Source organism: Peromyscus californicus, unplaced genomic scaffold (genome assembly GCF_007827085.1).
Source record: "Peromyscus californicus insignis strain IS unplaced genomic scaffold, ASM782708v3 Scaffold_6__1_contigs__length_162567912, whole genome shotgun sequence".
Lineage (NCBI taxonomy): Eukaryota > Metazoa > Chordata > Mammalia > Rodentia > Cricetidae > Peromyscus > Peromyscus californicus.
This window is the reverse complement of record NW_026294584.1, coordinates 71236808-71264108: the sequence shown is the minus strand read 5'-3', so window position 1 is coordinate 71264108 and position 27301 is coordinate 71236808. Positions and strand designations below refer to the sequence as shown.

Here is a 27301-nt window from a genome sequence, read left to right as displayed (position 1 = left end):
GAAATGAACCCTCTGACACAGCATCCCCGGGAGAGTCCAGCTGCCGTGGGGAGGTGAGGGCAACACCTCCTTGGTAGCTGGTCGCTAGTGTGCTCTGAGAACACACCCTGCCTAGGACATTCATCACAAAGGCCCATGTGTGACCTTAGGAAAAGTCCTTGAAAACAGTGAAACAAGAGTCTCCATTGAAATCTGGAATCCATTCCAGCCTCATACAGGAAGAAAATTAGGCAAAGAACAACAAAGTCTGTAGTTCAGAGAAACCTGGGGAGGCTCTGGCTGACATTAAAATCATGGAAGATTTTTTTTTCCCTTACTGCTCGGTATTTCATAAAATCTTTTCATCTGTGCAGCCCAAAAAGCTGCTAGAAAATACTGTATGGTTAATAGATGGCAATAACTGGGTAAGCAGTCAGCAAAGCAATCGGACTAAGAACAGAAATGCTGACCCATTGATGTGAGCAAGTCCACCTGACACTTCTCCAAGCTGCTGTTGAATGGTGAATGCTATTCTTCCGAACGCTTGTGGCCAACGCTGCTGTTTTCCCCTTTGGAATAACGTCTTGGTCATAGCAGGAGCCACAGAGGGAACAGCTGGGAGCAAAGAGAAAAGCCGTGCTTCCCAGGCACCGATTCTGAGATCAAGTTCATGAGTCCAGACATCACCAGCCTGGAAATGTTTATTCACTTAGAACATGAATCAGCAGAGTGGCGTGCTTACTCTGTGCAGTTAACTCAGTGAGTATTTGTGGGGTAACACCATTCTTTTAAGAACAGACCAGTTCCCTTTTGTTCCCAGATGACATTACTCACAACTGATTTGCCATATCATGTGGTTCAGTTCATGCATGTAAATAATTATAAACCTGTGCCACCTTTGGAAGCATTTTCCTTCTTTGGCAGCAAGACGAGAGGTGGGAACTTTTTTTTTTAGTCGAACAGTGACATTAAGACCCAGTGAAAATCAGTTGTCAGGGATACATGGTTTGAAATCATATTTTACATCTCATCTCTAATTTGTCTGAAAGAGGGACACTGATCTCATAGCAAGTAAGAAGACTGTGGGATCCCTTTAGCTGGACACAGAAGATGCCAGACACAGCCCCAACACATTTACTCAGACACGTACACAGAGTTTAATTTTGTTTCTTCTTAAGCACCTTTATAGTTCATTTTTATTTTCCTTTAAAAAGGAGGGGGTGGTGGTAAATGGCATTGCTTTGGTCTCCAAAACAGATGCCAGCTTGAACATTTTTTTGCCAGCAAGTATTTGGTTTGGCTCTGTGGGGGCTGAGTTGAAAAATATTTGCCGATTCCAAAAAGACTTAGCGAGCTTTGCTGCAGACTCCATGCCAACTGGCACATCACGGAGCCTGTGGCGGAGCAAAGCAAGAGCTCTCCACCACAGCTTTCCTTCGCCCGGGGTAGCCAGCGCTGGGGTTCAGTTGGTTCTCGGGGTCAAGAAATTACAGGTCACATGGGTTAGGTTACCCAAGCCAGCTGTGGGAGGGATTAGGGCAGATTCCTCCCCCATGTGGCATGATGGATAACTTTCAGAGTAGTCCACAGTGTCCTGACACCGTTTGCCACACACAATCAATGTTGCCAACCAGTATACCAGATACACACTCACTTCTAGATACTCTTATCTGATACAAAAGAGGAAAGAGAAAAGAAATGCTGTGAGGTGTTTGAGCCCTCGGATGTGAACTGTGGCGTTGAAATTTAACTGTACTAAAAATGAATGGCTACTTCCTGTAACTCTGCTAAACAGTATCAGAAAATCTACTTTATCTTGCTAAGAGAGACAAGAACCTCCTTTATTAAGACCTAGTAGAACATAGACACATAGATCCATCTTGGCGTATTGGAAGACTGGCCACACTGCCCCCAAACATCGTAGGTTAAAGGTCACTGAAGGTTGTCAAGTGTGGTCATGCCTTTCAGTACAGATGACCAGAAAACAAGACTCCCATCCTTTCAAACCAGTGTCAGTCTAAGAGCTATGTCCAATAACAACAACAACAACAACAACAATAATATATATAGTGTTCCTGTAACTGTGGACATGTAGGAATTAAGAATCTGTTTTAATGACATTGGGTAGGAAGAGTGACATCAAAGATGTAACTAGGTTACAGAGTTCTGTAATATTTTGTTATTTCACACAATGAGCAAATAAACACATCGTTTGACATTTTCTGCCCTAACTTCTATGTACCTCCCCAACTTCTCAACACCCTTTCCTTAACACCACATGCCAATCCCATGTTTGGGACATGATTATCTGATACAGGAAATCTTTAACAAATACCTGGAAGAAAAAGTCAATCTCTCAATCACCTTTCTAGAGTAATACCTATTCACCAGAACAAAGAACGGAGTACTCTCTTAACTGAGATTTGGAATCAGACCAGAACTCGATCTTACAATCACGTGTGTTGTAACAAAAGGATGACTGAAGCTCTTATTTACCATTTTGGCTTCTGAATGCATGGGCTGGACTTGGGGAGAAGCACAGGGGTTGCTGAGGTTTGGGCCCTGCATGCCCATGATGCTGGAGTTCACGGACATTTGTCTCTCCATCTATGAGGAAGGAAAGGAACACAATCAGAAGGCTGAGGAGGGCAGCGGAGGCTACAGACAGAGCTGCATTTGCTTGGGTCGGGGTTGGGGTAGGTCATGAAGCATTTCATCGAAGAGCTCAGAAACCACAGGCTTGGTGCAGGGAGTAGTACACTCTTGAGTCTTGAACCTGAGCACATCAAAGAATCATCCTTTTCTGCGTGCTCCATCGAAGATTCCCCATGCCAAAAGGAACTTCCTGGTCTGGCAGACATTGCCAAAGAAAACTACTGAGTGTTTCTACTTCGCTACACACTTCAACCATCTCTAATCATATTTATTTTTGTTGCTATAAAGAATAACATATGCATTAAAATGTTAAAAGATTATATAATACACCAAATGGTTACCTTAGGATGCCTTTGGCATTATTTTACTTGAAATTTTACATAGTAAACGTGAATCATTTGACAAGAGGAAAAATAAAATTAATTTTACAGCAACTGTCTCCTGTAGCGCCTCTCTCTGCTGTTACAGCACATTAACACAATAACAGCCCAGGGCACAGCGGTGTGGGAGGGAGGGGGTGGCAAAAGTCTGTTATCTCTGCACTTGGTGGGGTGGGAAGATTTTGACTCTACTTGGAGATCACTCTAAGCTCCTGGAATTCTAGGCCAGCCTGAGCTACACAGGAATACTCCATCTCAAAAACTAAACAAAGCAGAAAGAACCTTTTATCCTCCCACCCCCTACCCCCGCCCCACCCCCACTAGTTGCCCCTAGGGTATCTCCTACTCTTAACCTGACCAAGACTCCACGCAGCTGAGGTGTGAGACCCCACAGCAAGCTTAGCCCTTCCATAAGGAAGAAAGAAGCTGGGGGATGGGAATTACACATCACAGACGAACAGCTTCGCTTATGTGCCCTCACGCTAGCCTACCAGTGCCTAGAGTTAACAGCACTGAACAGATACCTGAACAGTGCCCTGGCATCTTCAGGGCATCCTACAGGTAATTACAGGTTGAGGGCACTTTATCTGACTACTCTGGAATAGATGTCTTTCTCAATTTTAAATGTTTTAGGATTTTGGAACATTTACATGTGCATAATGAGATATTCAGGTGATGGAATCTATGTCTAAACATGAACCACATTAATATTTCATGTACCTCTCATATATACAACCTATGGTTAATATACTAAATCATAGTGCTCCTTGTTCCCAAAAGGTTTCAGATTTTGAATTTATAGATTAATCAACTTGCATAGCATAATTTCTGTGTCAGTACAGAAAGGATGCAGGTGATCAGTAACACTTTCTGTTAAGAAGAAATTTAGTACTTTTCAAAGAAGAATGAAATCAAATACACTTATATCATGCAGAAAATAACCAGACTGTCTGTTGGGGATAAATTGATGCTTCAATGTATTTCTCCCAAAGGGTAGAAATGTGGTTATAAATTTGGGGGCTCCCCATACCCTAACCTCACCTATGTGATTTTGAAAAGTGGAGAATTGCTTATCAATGAAGGTTCAAAGTGGAGTGTGAGAACTTGTCTAGGGAGTACGCTTGAGAGCAATCTCGAGTGAAATGGTCACCGGAAGGTCACTTAGGTGGCTGAGGTTCAGTGGCTGTGATTTCTTTGGCATTGACCCTGGCAGAGGCATCTGGTTAGTAAGCTGTCTTGAGCAGTTGAGTGGTGCCAGCTAAAAGCTTTCTTCTAAGGTGGGTACAGCCTTTCCTTGGCCTGCATCAGCTGACCTGTTACCCAGTAGGGGTGTGGGAAAGGTGTCAAGAGATGCTAATGAAGGGCAACTTCCTGAGGCCTTGACAGTTCAGTGAAATAAAACGTCCACTCCCATGTGTGCACTACCTCTCTAGGGAGCGTAGGGACTCTGTTTTTAAATCATTTGAGCTGTGATTAAATATACTTAACATAAAATTTACCATTTAACCCGTTTTAAGTGCTCTTAAGTTGAGTATCATTAAGAACATTCTCGCAGGCTGTAATTAAACTGTGAAGAATTCAAGAAATGCACCTTACTTAGAACTTTCACCCCAGAGGCCAAGCAAAAAGAGGAATGCAGCAGCATTAGGCCCTTTATTCCGACGAGGACTCTTTTAGAGAGGGAAATTAAAGCCCAGGTGAGCTTTGCCTTCCAATTCGAGAAGGATGAAATATTCCAGCTACACAGGGGTGAGCGCAGCCTGCTTGGGGCTTCTTGGCAAGCAGTCAGCAACCCTGCTCATTTTTTTTTTAAAGTAGTTGTCTCTGATTGTTTCTACTCCGGTACACAAAATACCTTTGTTTAAAAGGAAAACCTGGGTTTTTCACCTTGCTGTTTACTGTCAGGTCGAGTGTGAGCAAGTGTCACCTCAAAACAAGCACCCTGGGCTTTTCTGTGTCTCTGTCCTGTCTACCATAAGCCTGGCTTTAAAGGACCAACCGGAAACAATGGCTTTTCTGAATGCCCAGCAGCATTTCGCCACTGTGAATAAAGGACCCAGGCAAGGAAGGGTTAGGCTACAGTTCCGTGGTAGAGAACTCACTAAACGTGTAGAGGCCCTGGGTCCCATCTCCAATTGCAAAAAACACCTGTATGAAGTATTCCCCTCTCTTCTCATACTAGAAGGCAAGAGCTAGGGTGCTCACAGGTTAGGAAGCTTTTATAATGATCAATGGGTGGGTACGCATTTCCCGAAATTATGGAGGCATTTGACTTTCAAGACGATAGGAAATCACTACTTGGGAAATCCCTGAAGGCAGCCTCTGCCTTGTACTCCCTGTATCCTTAGCATCTAGCAGTTTCTGGCACACAGAAAGTGTTCAACAAGGTGTGTAGCATGAATGAATGAATGAATGAATGAATGAATGAATGAATGGATATATCATGTACTTTGCATCTAGGTGTTGTGAAGGGTGTGACCTGGAAGTATGCATCCTGAAGCAATCTCCCCTTCACCTAAAGACAGTCTATATTTTGATGCCCAGGGTGGAGACTCTAAGGGAAGGAGCAGCCTTTGACTGACAGTCCAGAAGACAGTCCCAGCACTGGAGCTGGTAACATGACTACGGAAGAAGAACCTATTCTTCAAGGGGCTGGGGATCCTAGGGACCTGTCTTTGAGATTTTACCTCAGTTTTTATGAATAACTTCAGCATCGCTGAAGCACAGCACGATCGATATTTTGAGTCAAATACGTCTGGGTTGTGGCAGTGTTCTGTGTATTGTGAGACACTGAACAGCATCCTTAGCTCCTAGCCATTACATGCCACACTTCCTACCCCATTTATGCTGTGATAACCAACCATGTCTCCAAATATTGCCTGCTATCTCCTGAGGGGCAAAATCGTCCTCCCACCCCCACTGTGAATCACTGCTCTGGATGACACCTGCTGTCACCACACGCAGCTGTATCCTGCCATGGACTATGCTTGGGGAACTTCTGCAGGGGCCATGTTTCTGACTTTTTGCCTATATTGGTTCTTGACCATCCATCTGAATCTTTTGCTTCTTTCTGTCCTAAGGCATCAACAGTGAGTCAAGCTGTGTGATAGGATAAAGTGGAAAGTGGTACTAGATTTTCAGGGTTTAAGCTACCACCTCATTCCTGGAAATGACAACTTAACTATATAGACACAAAAGATCTCTGTAGTGGCATTTTTCTAGTGATTGTGTAGAATTCTGCAAAGAAAATTACTTTAGGCAAGCGGGACACAGAAGCTGAGTGGGGCCAGCCTGTGGTTGAAATAGCCATGAAATTAGTTGAACTGAAGGAAACCAGGGCTTTATGTTAATAGTGCCATTCTCCTCTGTCAACCAGTCTAGGGAGAACAACCAGATACCCCATCTATCCTCTAGCTAGAGATTATGAAGGGCTTCCAGCCTGGACCACTGAGCACTTGTAGTGGGCAGGTGCATTTGTCTGAGCTGAATCCACCTGGTCTTTTCTATTCCTCAACCTACCCCACTGATAAATGAGCCAATTGCTTGATAGACGCTAATCTGGGCACCTCGGTGTAGAGTGAGATGTGAGTTCCACTCACAACCTTCATTCATACATGGTGTTACATTAGATATTAAGCCTTCAACTGCTTGCCCTCTAGCTTCTCATCCATAAGTGAGCTTTTCAGAAACTCCAGTGACCGAATCCCCTTGGGATTACTATGAGCACAAAGTGGCACCATCAGGTTGTTAACACCCTAAGATGCTAAAATCTTCATGCTCATTGTGTTGTGGGAGGGTTGCTAACTGGGTTGTCATACTGCTTCTAGGGCTTTCGAGAGTTCCTGTGGTCCTGTTCGTTAAATCATATGCCAGGAACAATGAGAAAGATGGAAGGGAGACAGTCCTAGAAGCCAGCAAGACTTCCTCTGCTCCACTACATCTCCCCATATTGTCAGAAGGGAAGCAGTACATATAGCATGCTAATTAAGAGTGGAAACTCTTAAGGTCAGGCGTAATGTGAATGCTTTGCAACCCAGCACCAAGAGTCCAAGAGGAGAGTTCAAGGCCAGCCTGAGCTGTACAGTGAGACACCATTTCCAAAGAAAAGTCAACAAGTCAAAAGTCAGACTACTTAGATTGAGATCTTGACTCTATAACCTACGAGCTGTACACCCTTAGCCAGGAGACAGAACCCTGTGAGTTCCCACTTTCTTATCTGTGACACCAATCTGCAAGTATGTACCTCAGTGATTTTCTGTGAAGGAAAAGAGATCGCACCCATCATTTAGTAGTTGAAAGAGCAGACTTTGGAGCCAGGATTCCTGCATTCAGAATTCAGACACTCTGCTTCTCAGATGAACAAGTCACCGGCCTAACTTCCATCTTTCAAAAGATGAGGACCGTTTCATGAGCTGACAAAGTGTTTGCAAAGCAGCTAGCATATAGCAAACACTCAGAAAATGCTCCCTTTTATAGAACATGATGTGCATGAATATAGATTGCCAGCTATTACATGGGATCATTTAATTAATGCCCTGGGTTCTATCTGGAACCATCACTATCCATTTGATGACCCTGTATATGATTCAAGACGGGGACTCCAAACTGTGGTCATCCCTTGGTATCCACAGGGAATTAGCATTAGAACACCAGCCTCTGCTTTGATGCCCAAATCTGTGACTGTTCAAGTTCCTGGTACAAGATGGCCTAATATTTGCATATAATCTGCATATCCCTACCATTTATTCTATATCATCTTATCCTACCTAATACAAGAGCAATGCCCTATAAAAAGCTGTTAAACTGCATTTGAGGAATAATAAGGAGAAAAGTCTGTACATGTTCACACAATATGCATTTTTTAAACAATATTTTCAATCCAAGGTTGGCTGAATTGTGGATGTGGAATCACAGACAGAGGGCTGACTATGGCTATGAAACACTATCTTCCTGAACAAATTCCATTCATTGGCTGTGGCGGACTCACTTGTCACCAACAGGGATAGACCCTGCCTCATAGAAAAACCCCAAAGGACAGGAAAGGCCTATGGATGGGCACCTGACTACAATATGCAACCTCAAATGCACTCAGAGGCCACTGCCTTCTTCCCAGACAGCTCAGATCTCAGCTTCTACTTTCCTCTCTAGAGCTTCAGTACTAACGGGGAGTCACTAGCAGTACCCCCCTCAAAAATGCTTACGGGCATCAAGACGGCAGAAGATCCTGGCATGGTGGGGTTGGGCAGGGTCCCAGGCATGGAGGCCGGCATGGGCTGCCTCTGTCTGTTGTGGAGATGGAGCAGAGATGATAGAGAGCCTGGGACAGGCCTGGGGACAAAGAGAAAAAAACAAAAAAAAAAAACAAAAACAACACATTATTCCTGATGACCTGGGTCTGTTACCCAGCATCCAAAACCAATGGGCACACCAACATCACAGGCAAACAGATCAGATCCTCTGATGGGAGAGCCACATAATTGAGGATATTAGGGAAATAATAACAAATAAAATACATGCCTGGTTTCCTTTGCTGCTTCCTAGTTAATACATCAAATTCCACTTCATTTCCTGACCCGTTATCTAACTGATGTTCAGTGGAAACATGCTGGTGTGTCTCCAATAGCCTCTGCCTCTAAGGAAGAAAATCTGTAGCCGAATGCCCAGTTTATTCCAATCTCAGCCTCTGGACTGTCTAAGTGTTGAGGATCTGGGTACACTGGTATTTTAGGCCACGTCTTTGCCCTGAAGCCTGCCTGGCTTTGCTCGAGGTCCATATTCATTCCACAATAACAGAGCAAGCTCCGTTCATGTATTCCTGGCAGAAATATATTTTGACTTTTTTGTAATTCCACTATGAGTGGAAAAAAACAAAGTCGGGGCACAAACAAATGCAGCTGGGCCACGGGGCTTGGCATTGAACTCAGCCTTTCTTAGGGAAGTCCAGAGTTCAGCCCTCTATTACCAATCGCTCATTTCATAATAACGTGAGGTGTTAGGCTGTTTGACAGAAACTGATTTGAGCCCGATCTGCAGGATTTGAGTAAGCATTTCCCAGGGGAATGCATAGTTTGAAATGTTACTTCAACTTGCCAAAAAAAAAAAAAAATTAAGGACCTGAAATTGATTTAATGAGCCAAGGAATGTGGAGCTAAGGGAAAAGGAGAGTAGGGGAATTATTTGTGTTTATTAAAAATAGCAAACAAGTGACCTTGTGGCTGAATTCTCAATCTCCTTGGACTTCTGCTCTCTGGAGCAGGATAAATGTCAAGCCGTGAAATTAAGTAAATGGCCAACAGAAAAGTCCCTGAGTCTTCTATATTCCACCCTCTAATCCTGTATATCCTACTTCCAGAATCAGTGAATTTTCTAAAGATAATAAAACATGTGACTCCTCCTGGCAAAAACTGGATAAGGCTACAGTTCGATGGATTCTGTATAGGCCACAGCCTTCCTTCAACATGGAGAACCCTGGCCTGTCCATAGCCCCATGATAGCACAAGGCTCTGGCTAGATTTTAACCAGAGCATCACAGCCTAGTTAGAGCCTCAGCCTAGCACCACAGCCCAGTCAGAGACACCCATGAACCTGTCCAAAGCCCCCAGCAGAGCACATGGCACTGTCTAGAGCCCTGGAGGAGCATCATGGTACCATTAGAGCCCCAACAGAGTACCCCAACCCAGGCCAGAATCCCATCCCAGCACCAAGGTACTGTGTAGAGTTGTGTCAGAGTCACAGCTGAGCACTGGAAGGAGCTACCCTTCCATGAAGTTCTAGCGACTGAAGGAGAATTGGGGGCTGAGACGGGCAAGAATGCCAGCATGCTCTTCCATCACATAGCTGTTAAAATTCCACAGAAGATTAAGTTTTCCACTGTTTTTGCCCAAGTGCTCTCTTTGAAAATATAGCTATTTATCACAGTTACAGGCATCCTAAAAAATTAATCATCAATTACTCAGTATTGATATACACGGGGAAAAAACAGGAAGTGCATGTATGAAAACAAAAGAATACAAAGCCTGGCACAGAGGTTGTGTGGATGTACAGGGCTGCACTAATAGAGTACATGTGAGGAGAAACCGAGTAAGTTAGCATTAGAAGCTTACAACAATGGAACCAGTGATTTCAAATAAATCACTAAGATTATTTCTTGATATGTGCCCTGTGGACCTCTGCAGAGTCGACTCAACCACTGGGATGAGAGGAGGTATGAAGGTCCTTGGGCTTCCAGAGTTCCATCAGGCTTCAGGGTCTAGGTGTCCAGAAACACTATAGGACAGTAGTTCTCAATCAGTGGGTGGCCATCCCTTTGAGGGGTCAAATGACCCTTTCACAGGGTCACCTAAGACCATCCTGCATGTCAGATACTTACATTACAATTCATAACAGTAGCAGAACTACAGCTATGAAGCAGCAATGAAATAATGTTATGGTTGAGAGTCACCACAACCCCAATGCGAGGGGTGCAGTGTTAAGGTTGAGAAGCACTGCTGTATGAGGCTGTGACTTTAAGTCTCTTTAGAGGTGGTTAGCACAACCTAAGAGGCACAGAATGGGACTCGGTCAACAAATAACACTTGTTTAGAGCCCCCAGTTTGATGTTTGTTTGGGAGTTTGGCTGAAAAGAGTTGCATGTCGAGCAGTTATTAGATGCTGGGGAGGTGACTCAGTGGTGAAGATTACTCATTGCTCTTGTAGAGGACCCTGGTTTAATTCCCACCCCCATCATGGAGGCTCACAACCATCTGAATTCCAGTCCTAGGGGATCTGATGCCCTGTATTGGTTTCCTTGGGCAGCAGGCACACATGTGGTGCCCATACACACATGCAGGAAAAACACTCTTACACATAAAATTAAAATAAATAATTTTTTAAACCAATTTATTAGTAGTTCCCTCCGGTCCAAAGTTCATTATCTGAATTACAGTTTCATAAGAAGCAATATTCACCAAGAGCAGCTGTCTACAAAACTAGTCAGCCACCCGAATAGAAGTCTATGCAAACATGTCTATATATGTGTGGGCATCATCTTTCACCAAGTATTGGGTCACTAGGGGGAAGCTTCAAGTGCAGTTCAGAGAAAATAAAAACTTTTAAGAGAAAGACAATTGAAATTCTCTCTACATGTTATGTCGGTCTGCAAGATCGTGCTCAAGACCAAAGGGCAGCATCTATATTACCATCGTTTACCTTCTGCTTCTAACCTGATATGTTAAAAAATGGACTTAGTCACCAGATGGTATTGGTGTGATGTGTTTTTTTTTTTTTTAAGAAGGAACTCAATTAAACAATCCAATGGCTATGAATGGAAACAGCAAAGTAATTCAATTTAAAATGAGTTTTCACTCTTCTCCAAAGGCTGGAAACTCCCAAGTGTATTGAATCACTAGGGAATGGAATACTTTATTTAATCCAATAATTAGGTTAGTTATTTCCACACCCTGCATAGATCTACTAGATTTTAAAATATCAAGTATTTCCTCTTTACTTAAGAAGGCCTTTCAGGGGACCTGGCTCCCCTGGGATTAGAAGAGTTTCCAAGTGATGCCAATCAGCCCAATTAGCAATGTATACTTGGAAGGAAATAAGACTACTCAAGATCCCTGTATGCTTGAATCCTGCATAATTTCCACGTTATTGTTTTATGTAGATTCTGTGAATTAGCTCGCCAGACCGTTCTACCAAACCAATGGCATTTTCTGGGCTCCCTGCTTAACTACAAACAGTGAAATAAGTAAGATCTGTATGTAGCCATCACGACTTACAGAAACAAACAGGGCTGGGAGTGTGGCTTGGGGACACAGTGTACTTAGCAGGTGTGAGGGCCTGGGTTATGCCCTGCACAACAAACAAACCAGCAAACACCAGGTAAGCATAGGAAGAATTGTCTCCATCAGTAGGTCCAAAGAAACCATCAACGTATCCGGAATATTCACACCACTGAAGCCAGAACAGTTGTGTGCATTATCTCATTCCCTTTGTGTGTATTATTAATCTATTTTTTCATATTTAATCAATAGTATTCTTGAATAATATATTTTACTTGGTGTTTTCAAGTAATTTTCAAAAATGTTTTCCTAGTCCAGTTTCATGTGACTTGAAGCAATGCAGTGTGGTAGGTACAGTCATGTTATTCCCGCTTCTACTCAGGAGTAAACTAAATTTAGATATATTTCTCATTTGCCCACCATCACACACATCATGGAAGGGAGCAGAGCTTCCCTCATCTCATACCTCCATGGCTCCTGTAACTAAGTTATTATTGATTTTTGTGATAAAATAAATTCATGGTCCATTTCTTTTGATGTTCACACCACTCCCTGAACTTACCACTAAGTAGTGAAATTCCAGAATGCTGCTAATACATGAGAGATCATTCATCCATGTGAAATTCTATTTTCTCCTTTTTTTTTAAATAAAAAAAGGTAAATAATTGAAAAACCTTCCCAACAACACATCGATTAGATTCTGGAAATCAGTGAAGCTGTGAAAACAGAGCCCCGGCAGTCTTTCCTCTAGTGCAGGCTTGTTGCCATGAGCTAGTAATTCCAGACTTTGAGCAAGCTGAGCCTCCTTTTTAATAACCATATGCCTCTAGGTAAAGTATTTCTACTAAAAATTATTGAGGCATGGAACAAGGTAAATGTGTGAGCTCATGTTGGATTGTTCAATTACTGAACTGAGGCCGCATTAAGAGTTTTCCAACTTGACAGATTACTCCTCTTTATGCACTTGTATAAACACACCGCTTACGGCTGAAATCTATGTAAGCTTTTCTCTCAATTAAAATGTCAAGTATGACAGACTGTGTTTTCACTGTCCTTAGCAGAATGATAGGTACCACAGCAAGAGGTTTCATGTCTTCATTTTTCCCCCCAAAGGATGTTTTCCAGTCTGGGGGTGTCTGAACAGCCCATGCTGTGGTTGCCGGTCTCCCTTGCCCAAAGTCTGTCTCACTCATCTAAGTAGCTGTGGGCCAGGGCTTCGGTCTGGGAGGTCTAAAGAAGGACTCTAGACTGATCTGCTTTCCCAGGCCTTCTAACAATCCATGGTACCCTGTGACTGCTTACAGACTACTAGGACAGATAGATCTGCTATGGGATCAAAGGAAAGAGGGCAACCCCCCCCACACACACACACATGGGGGTGGGGTGGGGTGGAGAGGCTCAGGAGCTAAGCTGGCCAGATAGGAAACTGGTCTCTGCCATGCATTAGTTGTGTGATCTACAGAAAATTAATTTATCTGTCACGCAGTGGTAAAATGGTGTTCTAATTTATTTTTCTGTTGCTGTGATGAAATACCACGATCAAAACTTGGGAAGGAAAGGGTTAACTTTTACTTATAACTCCCAGGTTACAATCCATTATGGAGGAAGTCAGGGCAAGAGTTCAAGCAGAAACAAATAAAGGAACCATGGAGGAAAGCTATTTGTTGCTTCCTAGTTCCTTTTTATCTAGCTGCTTTTTTTTTTCAGCCCAGGACCCCTGTTTAAGGATGGTACTGCCCATAGGGAGTTGAGTCCTCTCACATCAATTAGAAATCAAGAAAATGCCTCACAGACATGACCATTAGCCAATCTGATCATGGTAATTCTCCAAGTTGAAACTCTGTCAAATAACTCTGGACTGTGTCCAATGGACAACTAACAAGAACAGAAATTGGTACCAGGAGTGGGGTGTTGATGTGGTGGGCCTGATCTTGATGTTTTGGGTCAGGATATGAATGAATGTAGAACTTAGAGCTGGAGAAGACACTGAATACTCAGAATTTAAAAGGCTGTTCTTTAAGACTTGGAAGGCATTAATGTTGAGAGAAATGCAGACAATGCAGGACCAGTTTGTGAAGTTTCAGATGGAAGAAACGGCTCTATTGGGGCTGTTCACATAGTATTGAATTAAGAATCTGTGGTTGCTGGTCAAACAAAGCTGAAGAATTTGCTCTGATTAACAGGAGACCAGTACCGCTGAAGTGAAATCTCTGCTTTATAGGGACAATGGATGCTAATTAGCTGGGGCTGGAAAATCAGCTGTGACTAAGAGACCAGCATCTCCGAAGTGAAATCTTCTGGGAAGTATTTCCTCGGGGTCAGCAACAGGGTAAATTAACTCAGCAGTGAAAGGGCAGACCAAGCCAACAAAAGGCAAATACTTTCCTTATGCCCTGCCTTTTAAAATCTGTGCTGTGACTAGAAGGTTCAGTCCACGTTTGGGGTAGGTCTTCCCACATAAATTTAGCAATCAGGACAATTCCTTAGCTGAGGATCCCTACTCAGATAATAATAATGTATAGCACGTTGACATTAAAATCAACCATCACAAGTGGGCTGATAGTAATATTTACTCATAGTATTAAGTGATTTGTTAAATGATAATATATCAAATATATTAAATAATAAAAATAGCTGTCATGATTTCTCTTACTATTCTGACACACTGACCAAACAACAGAATAAGCACCACTGTCTTAGTTAGGTTTCTGATGCTGTGTTAAAACACCATGGCCAAAGCAACTTGGTAAGGAGAGGGTTTGTTTTGCTAACAGGTTAGAGCTGATAAATCATGAGCAGTCAGGGCAGGGACTCAAGGCAGGAAACTGGAGGCAGGAACTGCAGTAGAGCCATAGAGTAATGCTGCTTCCTGGCTTGCGCCCCATGGCTTTCTCAGCTTTCTTATAGAACCCAAGTGTACCTGCCCAGTGGGGTGCCACGGACCCCAGTGAGCTGGGCTCTGCCACATCCATCAGGCTTCCTCACAAGCCAATCTTATGGAGGCATTTTCTCAAATGAGGTTCCCCTTTTTCCAAATGACTCTCCTGTGTCAATTAAATCAAAACTAACCAGGACAATCATATTTGCATCAACAAATTATGACTTAAAGTTGAGATCTTAAAGACCACCAGTCTTCAGCTTTAATTAAGGAATAGAAATATACAATGTTCAACATTCCATGCACATCTATTTATTATTTAACAATCCACCACCTTTAGGTTCCCAAGTCCTTCTCCAGAGAAAAATGGACCCTTCTCACTCATAACTTTAGAGAATTGCAGAATGACATCACATTATTTCTCAGAAAAGGCTCTTGCAAATATTTCCTCAAATGGAATTAAACTAGTTCCCCTGAGATCATTCCTTAGTGTCTTGTTTTTTTCCTGACAAAAGCCAACAGAAGCAATAATTGGGAAAACAAGAAAGTTGTCTAACCATATTTTTAAAGAAATCATATAACTATTGTTTCAATTTAAAAATATGAGATGAAGTACCCTGTTGCCTGTAACTTGTTTGAGTGAGCTCACACTTTACAATGTCTCATCATTAAGATCCTAAAGATAGATGGGAAATACAACCATATTTCCCGATTTTAAAAAATGAGACCAAGAAGTAGAAGTATTTAGCCCTAGGGAAGGCAGCTTCAATGAAAGCATGCAGCCTTCTTTTCCAAGCTGGCTTAGTTTCAAGGGCCTCTGCTGATAAGGAACTGCCCCTACCCACGTTGTCTCTCTCGTACTTTTCTTTTGGTTACATAGACATTCAGGCATTCAGCTAGAGAATACTGCCTTCGGATCTATATCCTATTTTCTGCCTCATCTGAAAGCTCCATCTTTTCATTTAAAAAGGAAAAAGGTCAAGTAACAATGTCAACAGCACTGCTACCTAGTATGTCAGGGGTTCCTTGTAAGTCCATCTCCCTGGAACAGAACACAACAAACTTCTAAGGCTTCTGACTACCTCCCTCCCATAGCTTTGCTCTCTGGTCCCTCTGGTCCCTCTGGTCCCTAGTCTCTGCTGACCTGAGTCATTCTCATCACCTTTCCTGGGCAATCTCACGAGGTTGGTACTGTTTAATCATGCTCTCAATACACCCTATATTTTTCATGATAGTATTTATTGATACTTAACCAATAAGCCCATCCATCAATCACTCATCAAAGATCAATCAAGCAATAACTATGTTTCAAGATGTTGCACATTCCCATTCAGCAGGGGGAATGGTTTGTTTTTGTTTTTTTTTAGGTCATTGATATAAAAATCCTTTATAAGTTTCCCTTTGGGAAGCATACAATAACAAGAAATGAAGCATGTTCTATTGTCTCTTAAAGTTTTCCATCTTAGCTTTCCCATCCCAACTCATCAATGATCGAGTGATTTTAAAAAGATCTCTCCAAAGTTGGGACTGTAGCTCAGGTTTATAAAGCTTTCCTAGCAAAGTGAACCCTCACTGGGTTCTACTGTGAGGTAGGGTCAAGATGAATCTCTCCTTGCCATTACACATAAATATAAATAACAGTAAGCATCATCAATCAGAGATTTTGTTTATTTTATCTACCATGGAAGGTGATTCTAAAGCTTAAGTGGGTGTAGGACACCTAGTAGGTCTTTCACAAATACTTCTGGAATCAATGAAAGCATAGATACATAGGATCGCATCTACTGGCAACAGATATTGCAGACCAGTCTTCAAATAACTACTTTTGCTAAATTATGAGAAGAACTTAACTGAATCTAAGTCATAAGTCAAGCTCCAGTTTTCATCAACAGACTCACACAGCCCATCTCTGTTTCTTTGTTTTGGTCCTGAGGATGGGACACAGAATCTTGTGCAGGCTGGGCCATTTCTGGTCTTGAAAGACATGAGGTTATATGCATCGTTTACTCATGCCCCTTAAATTAAACCGGAGCTTTCAGATGAGTACTAGATCCATTTGGTTTTGTAGCAACTAAACCAATTCCTATTTCAAGTGATACTTGAGGCACTTCATAACAGAAGGCCAAGAATAGTTCCACACTCATGTCTCCAATCTATACAATGCCTCCAAGTTGAATGCATGCCTGACCAGAGTGTTCTGCATAACAGCTCGAGCTCTGCTCTCTGAGGTACCAGTCACCCCAGATCTGGTCAGCTTACATCATCACTGCCAGGAGTTTCTGAAGCTCAGTTTACCACACAGGCTAAATCTGGGCCTCTGTGTCTATCAGCCAGATAATACTGATGCCTTTATTTTATAGACATAGTATCTGATGTCTTGGAAACCATAATTTCTTTCTCTTTAAGTGAAGGCCTGCTTTGATAAAGCCAGTGGCAGTAAAATAATAATAATAATAATAATAATAATAATAATAATAATACAACCCTTGATCTGCATCTTGCTGGGGCCTTCAAGGGTTTTATAGCAGATGTCCAGCATCCACTCCATAGAGAAAGGTTTATTAGACTTTTCATGCACTTTAAGCAGATGGAGGAGTAACAAGAGGAGAAACCCAAGTTTATGGTCATTCTGTTAAGACTATTAAATCAGCTTTTTCCCTCCTGGCTTCTTTAATGACTGATTTCTGCGCCATTAATCTGAATTAGTCCTGCCATTGGGCTAATTCATTTGAGTTAACTCAAAACACGGCTAGATTCGTTTCTGGTGTACTACGAGTCTCAGGAAAAAAAAAAAAAATCCATTTCAAAGTGTGATATTCTTTTTTTCTTTGTAAAGAGCTAACAGATCTTTGTAAAGTTTTTTTTTTTTAATAAAAGATTCCCAAATGCCTGAGCACTTTGGCTTCAGCCCTGCATCAGTCGTTCACACAGGAAGATAACGGTGTTTCAATCGGCCAATAACTTCACATTGCGTCAATCATTCATGAAGTCACACTTAGAAAAGGCAAGTAAATGCCGAACGACAGACAGAAAAGATTGTGAGTATGGCTTGAAGAAGGGTGCCCACTGCACTGGTAGGGAGAAAACCTCTCTTTCTAGAGGCACGTCTCTAAGCACAACTTCTTCCTGTTAATAAGCCTCCTGGCTTCCTAAGGGCGAGCAAGCAGGCCTGTGATTATGAGCCTTGTCATTTACATGAGATTGCTGCTTTTCTCATCCTCCAGAAATGAATAATTCATGGCAGCATTCACTACCACTCCTGCCTGCAGATTCTGTGGAGGCCCAGAGCTCCCCGGGTTCCTAGAGAGTATGCAGGGCCCCACCCCCACCCAAGCTCTCTGCCAGCGACTCTGCTTCGGTTTCTCCTGACTTTGCAGCTTGTCAGTCAGTATCTTCTCATTGAGTCATTTCTGGTAGAATCTGCAGTTGGCATAAGCCCTTACACCTAGATTCCAAAGTCACAGCTGGAGTTTGTCCCTGAAAGGTATCCGAAGCCACAGTGGAGGCAAAGGCTAGAAAAGGCCTAGGAGATCTCTCTGGATGGGCCTGTGGGTCTCATGGTATTGCTTACTGCAAGCTCTCTCTATCCTCTTCTGGAAACGTGAGGTAGGGCTCCTCCTGTCCATCTCCAGGGAGGTCAAATTTGTGACATTCCTCAGTTGCTCACCAGGACCTTCCTACCCTTTTAGGAGTTGGTATTCAAATTCATTGCTCTGTGGGTATACCGGCAGGAGAGGGGATGTGTTCCTGGTCTGGAGGGCTTAGCTTTTGGCAGGTGGGACACCATACATGGCTAGGCAACCAGCTACTAAAGAGCTTAATCTCTCAAGAGCAAGTATTCTATTCTATTCTATTCTATTCTATTCTATTCTATTCTATTCTATTCTATTCTATTCTATTCTATCCCATCCCATCCCATCCCATCCCATCCCATCCCATCCCATCCCATCCCATTCTATCCCATCCCACCCCATCCCATCTGGCATTACTGATGAGGGAACCCAGGGCCTTAGAGGTGTCATCAAGTGCTCTAGCACTGGACTATAAGTCCCCAGTCTGCCCACCTCCCTTTTTGGGGGGAGGCAGGATCCCACTTTGTAGCCCAGGCTGTCCTGGTAGTCCTGGAACTCTATGTAAACCAGGCTGGCCTAGAACTCACAGAGATTGACCTGCTTCTGCCTCCCGAGTGCTGGGATTAAAGTGACACCACACTCAATCCCACTTCTATTCTTAATGATGAAGTAACAACTCCAGGAAGAGTACTGTTCTCCAAAGACAAATAAGAAAAAGTCTTGCTCTCCCTCAGCTTTGTAAACACTCTGTGAGTTTATGCCCTGACAGAGGGTATAAAGCTCAGTCTCAGATTCCCCGATCCCCTATGATGAGTCTCAGGTGCTGAAGAAACCCTGGCCAAGTCAACTCTGAACACAAACGGGGGCCGGGGGGAGGCATTAAGAATTCAGAGAAGGCTCCTGAAATACGTAGGGAAATACACAAAGGCTGACCTAAAGGGGGAAGTACAGGATTAAAACTGTTTCCCTCACTAGAAGACACAACAGAGAAGTGTGGGATGTGACAGAACAGTCTTCAATTTCCAGTTGACTAGACTCAGGGATCAGAGTGACTCTCAACTCCAGTCAAAGCCAAACAGCAGCAGCTTAACCAGAAATGAACAGCACAGGACATAAGTCAGGAAAGAGTGTGCCCCAAGAGCAGATAGAGAAAATCAGCCAGATGGCTAACTCAAGTTTTAGCATTGACTCTTGTTGGGCTCTTAAAAACATAGCTGTGTTCTTGTCCTGCCTGGGCTTAAGGGAGGAGCAGGAGATTTCTTGATCCTAAATGAGGTCTGTTTTCAGTTTTTCCAGCCCGGGTGGTCCACAGCGAAGGCAGAGTGGCAGAGGCTGCCATGTCTGGTCCCTAACATGAGTACAGTGCCTGGATTGGCAGGGTTGACGGGCCCAGCTGCTTCCTCGCTCTGCCACAGACTGAGAGCATGAATGACCTACAATCCACTCAACCTGACTGCTTTTCCTCCACCAGAACCACGCAGTAGTGAGGTCAAAGTCACAAGGATGGCCAGAAGGACATTTGCGAGAGTCTTCCTACTGTCTTTGGTCCTTGGAGGATGCCAACTGTATTCTATGCATGAGACAATGCATCTGATTGAGAAAATAAGACCATTGCTTGTATCATTTTAGAAAACAAGTTAATATCATATTCTTATAAAGTAGAGGTAAGGGATTTGGGCAAAAGATCCAGGAACAAACCAAGAGATGTGGGTCACTTGCATGGTTGTGATGCCTGGAGTGCCTGCCATCTTCTTCTGGGAGAATCTTGCTAGGACAGACTGCCCCTGCTTTGGCTCTCACAGCGTGTGTCGGTCATTCCTTTGGACTGGAGTGAGCGCATCAGTGAGTGCCGACTTTGGCATTCAGTAGGAGCTACAGTTGTTAAATGACTTTGCCTCACCCTAGCCTGTCTTCAGTTCCTCACAGCTGTGCCCCATGACTTATTTGTGACAAAGGCATTTTTTATTTTAAAATTCTGTCTCTAGGTCCTCAAGCATGCTAGGCAGTTATAGCCCTGAGCCATGTCACCAATCCCATGTCAGTTATTATTATTATTTTCCCTATCTTTTTTAAGGACCACAGGAACTTGAAGTACCATTCTGATTTCTAGGGACATGGTGGTCAGGTCAGCTTAGCCCTGTCTTGAGCAAGGGACATCAGAGCCGGGTGGAGTTTCTAGGAAACTGTGACCACTCCCTTGTGCAGCCTCTTGGAGCTACCTTTCAAGTCCACTGGCTTTGCAAGAACACTCACCATGAAACTGAACTGATAGTCATCTGAAACACTTAGTCAAATTGCAACAATAAAGTTCATAATTAGGATACTTGACATTTACTTTGTGTTTTGTATCCAAGGATCTCAGAGGCCTTCTCAGCCTGAGATGGCCTGGGGGACTGGACACACAGGCAACAGGCCATGGCTGTGGCTTCCCTGAGAATAAGGCTGCTTCTGTTATGAAGTAGCAAGATGGAGGCCAGACAGTGACCATGTTCTATGCTCAAGCACACTCACTACATACAAACCAGGCAGACAGATACAAACTAAAAGGCAAAAGACCCTAAGAAGTCTTGGATATATTTGGGCTGTATTAGCTGGGTCAAACATTGCAACTTATGCTTATTTTATTTTTATTTGTCTTTAGCGCGCGCGTGCGTGCGTGCGTGTGTGTGTGTGTGTGTGTGTGTGTGTGTGTGTGTGTGTGTGACTGTTGGGAATCAGTCTTCCCTTCCAGTGTGGGATCTGGAGACTGAACACAAGTTATGGGGTTTGTGTGGGAAGTGCTTTAACCACTGAGCCGTCTTGCTAGCCCCAGGGTTGAATATTTTTAGACTATTTTCTCCAAGCCTCTTCTCCATTTGTTTGTGAGCACATTTGAAGGTAAGTGGTATGGTGGTACACACCGATAATCCCAGTTTCAGGGAGGCTGAGACAAGAGCATCATGAGCTGAGGTCAGCCTGGGATACAGAGTGAGAGTCTGTCTCAAAAAACAGTAAAGCAATCAAACTATAGGATAAATAAGTGGTTAAATTAAACTTCAAAATTTAAATGTCTACATCTGTTAAAGACATCAAGTTTTAAAAAGCTTGTTTTGCTTTTAGCTTCATTCTGAATAACAAACTAACAAAAAATCCTTCAGATTGTAGTGTTTTGGGGAAAGCCATGTAGAGGCACCTTTCTCTCCCCTGGTGGCCCTGCAGAGTGCCAAAGAAGGGTGACTTGCTCTGTACCCAAATTACTCTCCAGACAGTCTTGTTCCTGCCCTTAAATGAATGTGGCATTTGGGGTTTCACGTTTAAAATGTAATTGGGACTCATTTTAGATGTCTTCCTACAGCTTAATAAACATCTTCCCCAGACAGTCTCGGGGTCTGATTTTAATTTGTGGTAGGGTTACAGGCAAAGTAAATGTCAACTACAGCTACAGAGTCAATCCGAAATAGAACTAGAAACAGAAAGTGACTGACACACTTGAGCACATACCACGTGAGGCTTGCCCACAGGAAGTAGCTGCTCCCTAAGAAGCCCTACATTGATCTGTGATGAGAGCAGTGTTTCTCCTAGGAGCCCTCAGTTGTGATCCAGAACAGAAAGGCTGAGTGCTACTTTCTCTGGCTGTGTCAATTTGAAGTAAAATGGTAGAGCGAAAGAGTTCCGTTGGTGGCTTGCCTTTGAGTCTGTACACCCCACAAGGCCACTACTGCCTCCGCCACTCATTCACCTGGGGTCTGGGGCTAAGTCCTCAGTGCCTCTGAGTTGCCATTGCTCTCTGTATAAAATAAAACGGCTGACCAATAATCTCACAGACCTTGATGACACTAAACTTTCATGAGTTAATATGGTCCCCATTGTTGGGTAAGCTGACTTAGGAAGAGATCTACAAGTATGTGTTTCCGAGAAGCAACCCACCAGTTAAGAATCGATTTGTCTAAAAGTCAGGAGAAATGGGTGAATAGTTTCCACTGGATGCTCTAGATCATTACCTTCCTTGAGCAACAGAACAACTTCCTGGTTCCCAAGTGTCACTAACTCAGGCCAAGCAGAAAAGAAAAGCCAAGTCCTGAAGAGCAGGAGAGCAGACAACTTGTTCTCACGTACAAACAATAGCAAGTGTAAAATAAAGGTTTAATTCTCATGTTATTTATCTGTATCTGCCATTTATGATTAAGCAGAATAACATTTTGAAGAGTGTGAGGACAGGATCCCAGATGGATAGTTCTGACTTTTCGATGCAGTGTCCGTTAGAGGACCGGCTGGAAAACCTGCATTTTGAGAACAATAAAGATCCTTCCAATCTGAGAAAGGAAACACGATCATTATCATGTGTTAGATGCTACTTGACCTGCCTGCTAAAAAGCTAGGATGACATTCCTTAAGGGCCTGTGCTGGGCTGTGGATGACCGACCTGAATGACAGTGCCTGTGAGAGTTTTACGGGCCAACCTGATGGGCCACAGACTGTCTGGGATCCGGTTAAACGCGATTTCTAGGTGCGTCTGTGAGGTTGCTGCTGGAATGGGGGTCTCAGCTGAATAGGTGGACTGAGTAACACAGCATGCCTTCCCCAACCCAGTGTTCATCAGGGAACCCACTGAGGGTCTGAAGGGAACGAAAGTTCTCAACCAAAGGAAGGGAGTACTGGTTGCTTGTCTTGATCTCGGTGAGAGACTACTTCCATGGGTGTTTCTCATTCTTAAGCCTTCAGATGTCTACAAGAATTCATGCCACCTGCTTTTTCGGGTCTCCAGCTGGCAGACAGCAGATTGTGGGGCCTCTTGACTTTGATCCTCTAAGTCGCTAGCTAATTCCTTAAATTGGGTAGGTGGATGGGTGATGGATATATAGTTGGACAGTCCTCTACTCACAATGGGGTTATATCCAGATAAACTCATGTTAAGTTTGTAAATACACTTTGCAAGTCATAGCTGTAGTTTATATACTACTGAAAGACATACCTTAGCTGAGTTCACATTAAAAATGATCAAAACACTTACTTCTATTAGCCTATGGTGGGACAAAATTATTTATTCCAACAGTTATGTTAAAGTGTTGAGTATCTCATTTAATTTCCTGGGTCCTGAACTGAAAGTGAAAGCGGAAGACTAAGTGTTTGCTTCCACAGCACCACAACCACCGTAAGTCAGAGATCGTCAGCATCCATCCACACATCCGTCCATCTCTCTCTTATTAGCTTGCTTCTCTGATGACCCTTGACTGATACAGTGTTCCATGTTTAGATCCTGCTTCAGAGAAAGTATCCCATACTACTTTACATATATTCAGTAAGTGAACTAATACTGTCTAGGAAGTAACATTGCTGTTCTTATACTGGACTTCCAATCATTCACCAAGTTCCTTCACCTCCACTTCCAAAATTACACTAGACTTTATCCATTTGGCTCTATCCCCGCTGCTGAGATCCTGGTCCAAACACTGCCTTCCCTTGCTTGGTCTTCTGAAATAGTTCCTGCCTCTCATGTTGCTCCTCTGTAGCCTAACTGCATTGTTGCCAGAATGATCTTCATGAACAAAAGGTTAGTCCTGCCGTTTCCCTGTGCTTCTGTGGCTTTCCTTTGCATTTAGGACTTTTTTTCTAAAAGAAAGCATCTTTTAGATGCTACATCTCTTGGATGCAGTACTACTTTTTACCTGGTTTGCTATGTCCAGCCCTTGACTTTCATTAATTTCCTAGAGCGTAACAAGTTCTTTCCTATTCTAGTGCCTTGATACATCCCCATGGCCTATGCCTAGAAAGCCTAGCCACCTGCTCTTTTGTGGACCAACCATTGTTCATCACTTAGATCTCTACTTAAATATTACTTTCTTAAAATTGTCTAAATAGGAGTTGCATCTAGTCTATGCAGCCACACCTCCCCTGCGCTTCACGGATCTCTATCATAACACACTGGTAGACATGCTTAATTGTTCAGTGTCTACCCTGGACCTTATACTCATATCCCATGATAACTCCCCAGTCTGTCATATGTCACAGATACTTATTCTGATGGATTTGACCATTGGGAAAGTTGATGCTTGCTCTCAGTTCCTGCTGCTCCCTTTGGAAGGAGGAAAAAGAATACCAGAAGAGAGATGCAAAGTTTGCCAAATGGAGAGGGTTCATCAGTACAACACCAGGATGCTTGCGTGCTGTTGGTAACAGATCCTCCCCTTACAAGCACAAAAGGAAAAATACCAAATGGTTTGTTCCAGGACTTTTGATTTTTCCTTTAGGCTAATGCCAAACCACTCAGCTGTTCTGATGAGAAGTAGGCGCTTTCCATTTTTGCCAGTGGTTTCGATTGCTGAAACTCTCCAGAAAGGTCAAAAAATTTAACTTTTATATTCAGTTCTCAAGCATCAAACACATAAGCCAAGCACTCTTTTTTATAAATAAGGCATTCAGCACTCAGGACTGGATCTCAGAGCCATGGCCTGCTTCATAAGGAAGAAGTAGGTATGGTGATACTTTGTGAGTGTCAAAAATAAAATAAATAAAAACAATTATCTTAAAGTCCAGTATGGATGAGAGAATTTGTTTTCTTAACATGGAGCCAGCTTAGGAGCGGCAGAGAGCCGTGGACATTCGAGAACGGCTGCCTACTGCAAACTTCTGGCAGCATCCTTGGGTCCTTGGTCCACAGCCAGTGTTTGTCTTCATAAACGAATTCCACATCTTTATTAAGTGAAGTAATTTTCGTTCATTATTTGAAACATACTTTAAATATTTTGTTTCATGGTATTCTAATATAATTCCCTGAAGATCAAGGAAGATGGAAAAAATCAATTATATATTTTTTTCAAATTTAGAGTGATTATAAAAAGAATTACATGCCAATTTATTCATTATGATGAATATCACTTGACAGCATCTTGAATAAGTCAGATGGCCATGATTAAAGGTGTCCTTCTGAGAGATGCCTTTCCATAGAAAATCCCAACACATTTATTAAATAGACCTCTCTGTGGGTCTGTGTGTAGGAGACCAAAAAGTAAGGACAATGGATTCCATATCAAAATCAACCTCTCATAACAAGAATGAGTACCTGGACAGACCCAAACACATTCCACGTGGGAAGCCTGCTTCTAGCCAGTCTGTAATCCGGAGAATGGATCTCATTAAACTGAATCGTATCTGACACAGATGAAATTGCAAAGTTGGCCCTTTGACAGATGAACTAATTGGCTTTATCCAAAAAAGGAGGAATTCTGGGGGCCATTTAAGTCATTAGAATTGTTGGGTTAGAGACAGAGAAGAGCCGGAAAAGGTGCTGGGCTCTAGCAGAAACTAGACTCAGCATCCCCAGTTCCCAAAACCTTCTAATGGGTTTCACTGTTTTCTTTCCAGTGCTTATCATAATCAAGGCACTACGAATTTGCATCCCTAATGCACCCTTTCTCCAAAGTATGTTGACATCCCTGTAGGTTTTGAATGGCTCTTAATGCTGCTCTCCCTTTGGGCAGGTGCCCACACACTCCTTATATGGGCCTCAACCTATAGCGTGTCTGCTTTACTCACAGGCTTATTTTTTTAAAAAATCCCTGGGAACCTCCTGTCTTAATTGCGCTCTTTTAGAAAACTGAAAACTCAGAAGTCAGATGACTCAGAAAATGAACATGACTGGATCCCCACACGTGGGGCCCCAGAGAGTCAAAAGTATCGTCTCTCTGTGTGTGGTAGATTTGCTTTTTAGGGCTATTTTTGTCAAAAGGAAATAGATATAAATAAGACCATTTAGATAAACACAGGTTAGAGGAGAAAGCTGAGACCCAGATAGAGCTCGTCTTTGAGCACTAACTCTCTGGTACCACACTTCTTTCTCCAGTTTTCTACGAAGACTAAATGTACAGGTTAGAATCCTTCAGAATCCTGAAATATCATCTGGTGCTGCCGAGGGAAGGTCTTCAACAGATATAACAAAAATACTTTATAACTATGGTTCAAACATTTACTTAGCTTCAGCTGTGTTTTAAAAGCTATGCCCAGTCTAACATGAATAAAAGATCATTCTGCCCCCAAAGAAATTCATCATGTGTTAAGGGAAGGAGAGGAGGCATGGAGGCCAGGCTGTAACGGGAGACATCCCCCCCAGAGTGATACTTAACACCCTGGGGGTTCCAGAGCCCAGGAGAGCAGACACAGGAAATGCTCAGGGGAAGAAAGATTAGTCTCATACTGCAGGCGCATGTGGGGGCTGTGTGTAAACATGAATGTATGTGTGGGGGTGGGGATGGGGGTAGGGGTGCCGGCAGAAGCCTTCAGCTTAATTACCTCTCCATGCTAGGTGAGTTGTTAGAGTACGCTGGTGAAGATCCGGAAGATATTAAATAGCTCCCACCACCCAGAGCTTAATGTAAGAAAAAAACATTCTCTTGGAATGACACCAATCCCACCTGGTAATACAAGCCATGTCACCAGCACGCACCAACTCAGGTGGATGCCCCTGAGGACGGAAGATGGGGAAGATTTATGGGCATTTAGAATTCTTTTCAACTGATTTCCCAGTTTTTCAGGGAGGTAACTGAGTCACAAAGGAAGAGAAGCACTTGATGGTGCTTTAAATGAAGCAGTCAAGGCATGGGATGGGGACGGACATCAGGAGTAAGAGGGAGGGAAGCTGGGAGCTGGAAGCTTCCAGAGTCACAAAGTGCCTTTTTTTTTTTTTTTTTTTTTTTTTTTTAAGTCGTATTGTTCTGTATTGAGCTGCTCACAGACAGGTTAAAGTGAGCCAGAATTTAGCTCAACTGTTTTTTGAATCTGAAGCTTTTGCCAAGACAGAAAGTTGGTACATTTGGTTGTTTTGTTTTGTTCTCTCCAGTATTTTAGTGCTCATGTATTTCTAATTTGGAGTTCCAAACATATAGACAGGCAGAAGATAAGTAGGGAGTAGATTTTAACAATCAGTGCTCAGTGAGATTTCTCACTGCAAACCCCGAGAATCGTCTTCCGTGACATTTTCTCCCTGGAGGGGACTTCTGCAGCAAATTAACTTTGGTTCCTGAAGGGAAACACAGGGTGCTATGTGAGTGAGACGCAGTCTTGACAAAACAAGAGTTGTAAAGTTGAACAACAGAACAA

General features: G+C 43.0%; 1 protein-coding gene across 2 annotated transcripts in view; it reads right to left on the bottom strand.

The window, feature by feature from the left end:
* The window catches only part of Creb5 (cAMP responsive element binding protein 5), a 404708-nt gene that overhangs the window by 90454 nt on the left and 286953 nt on the right, over nucleotides 1-27301 (bottom strand). For both annotated transcript variants that reach the window (XM_052720440.1, XM_052720441.1), the window contains 2 exons: nucleotides 8216-8342; nucleotides 2476-2586 (listed from right to left, as the gene is read on the bottom strand). In XM_052720440.1, the coding sequence (XP_052576400.1) occupies nucleotides 2476-2586; nucleotides 8216-8342 (238 nt within the window). The remainder of the gene's footprint in view (nucleotides 1-2475; nucleotides 2587-8215; nucleotides 8343-27301) is intronic.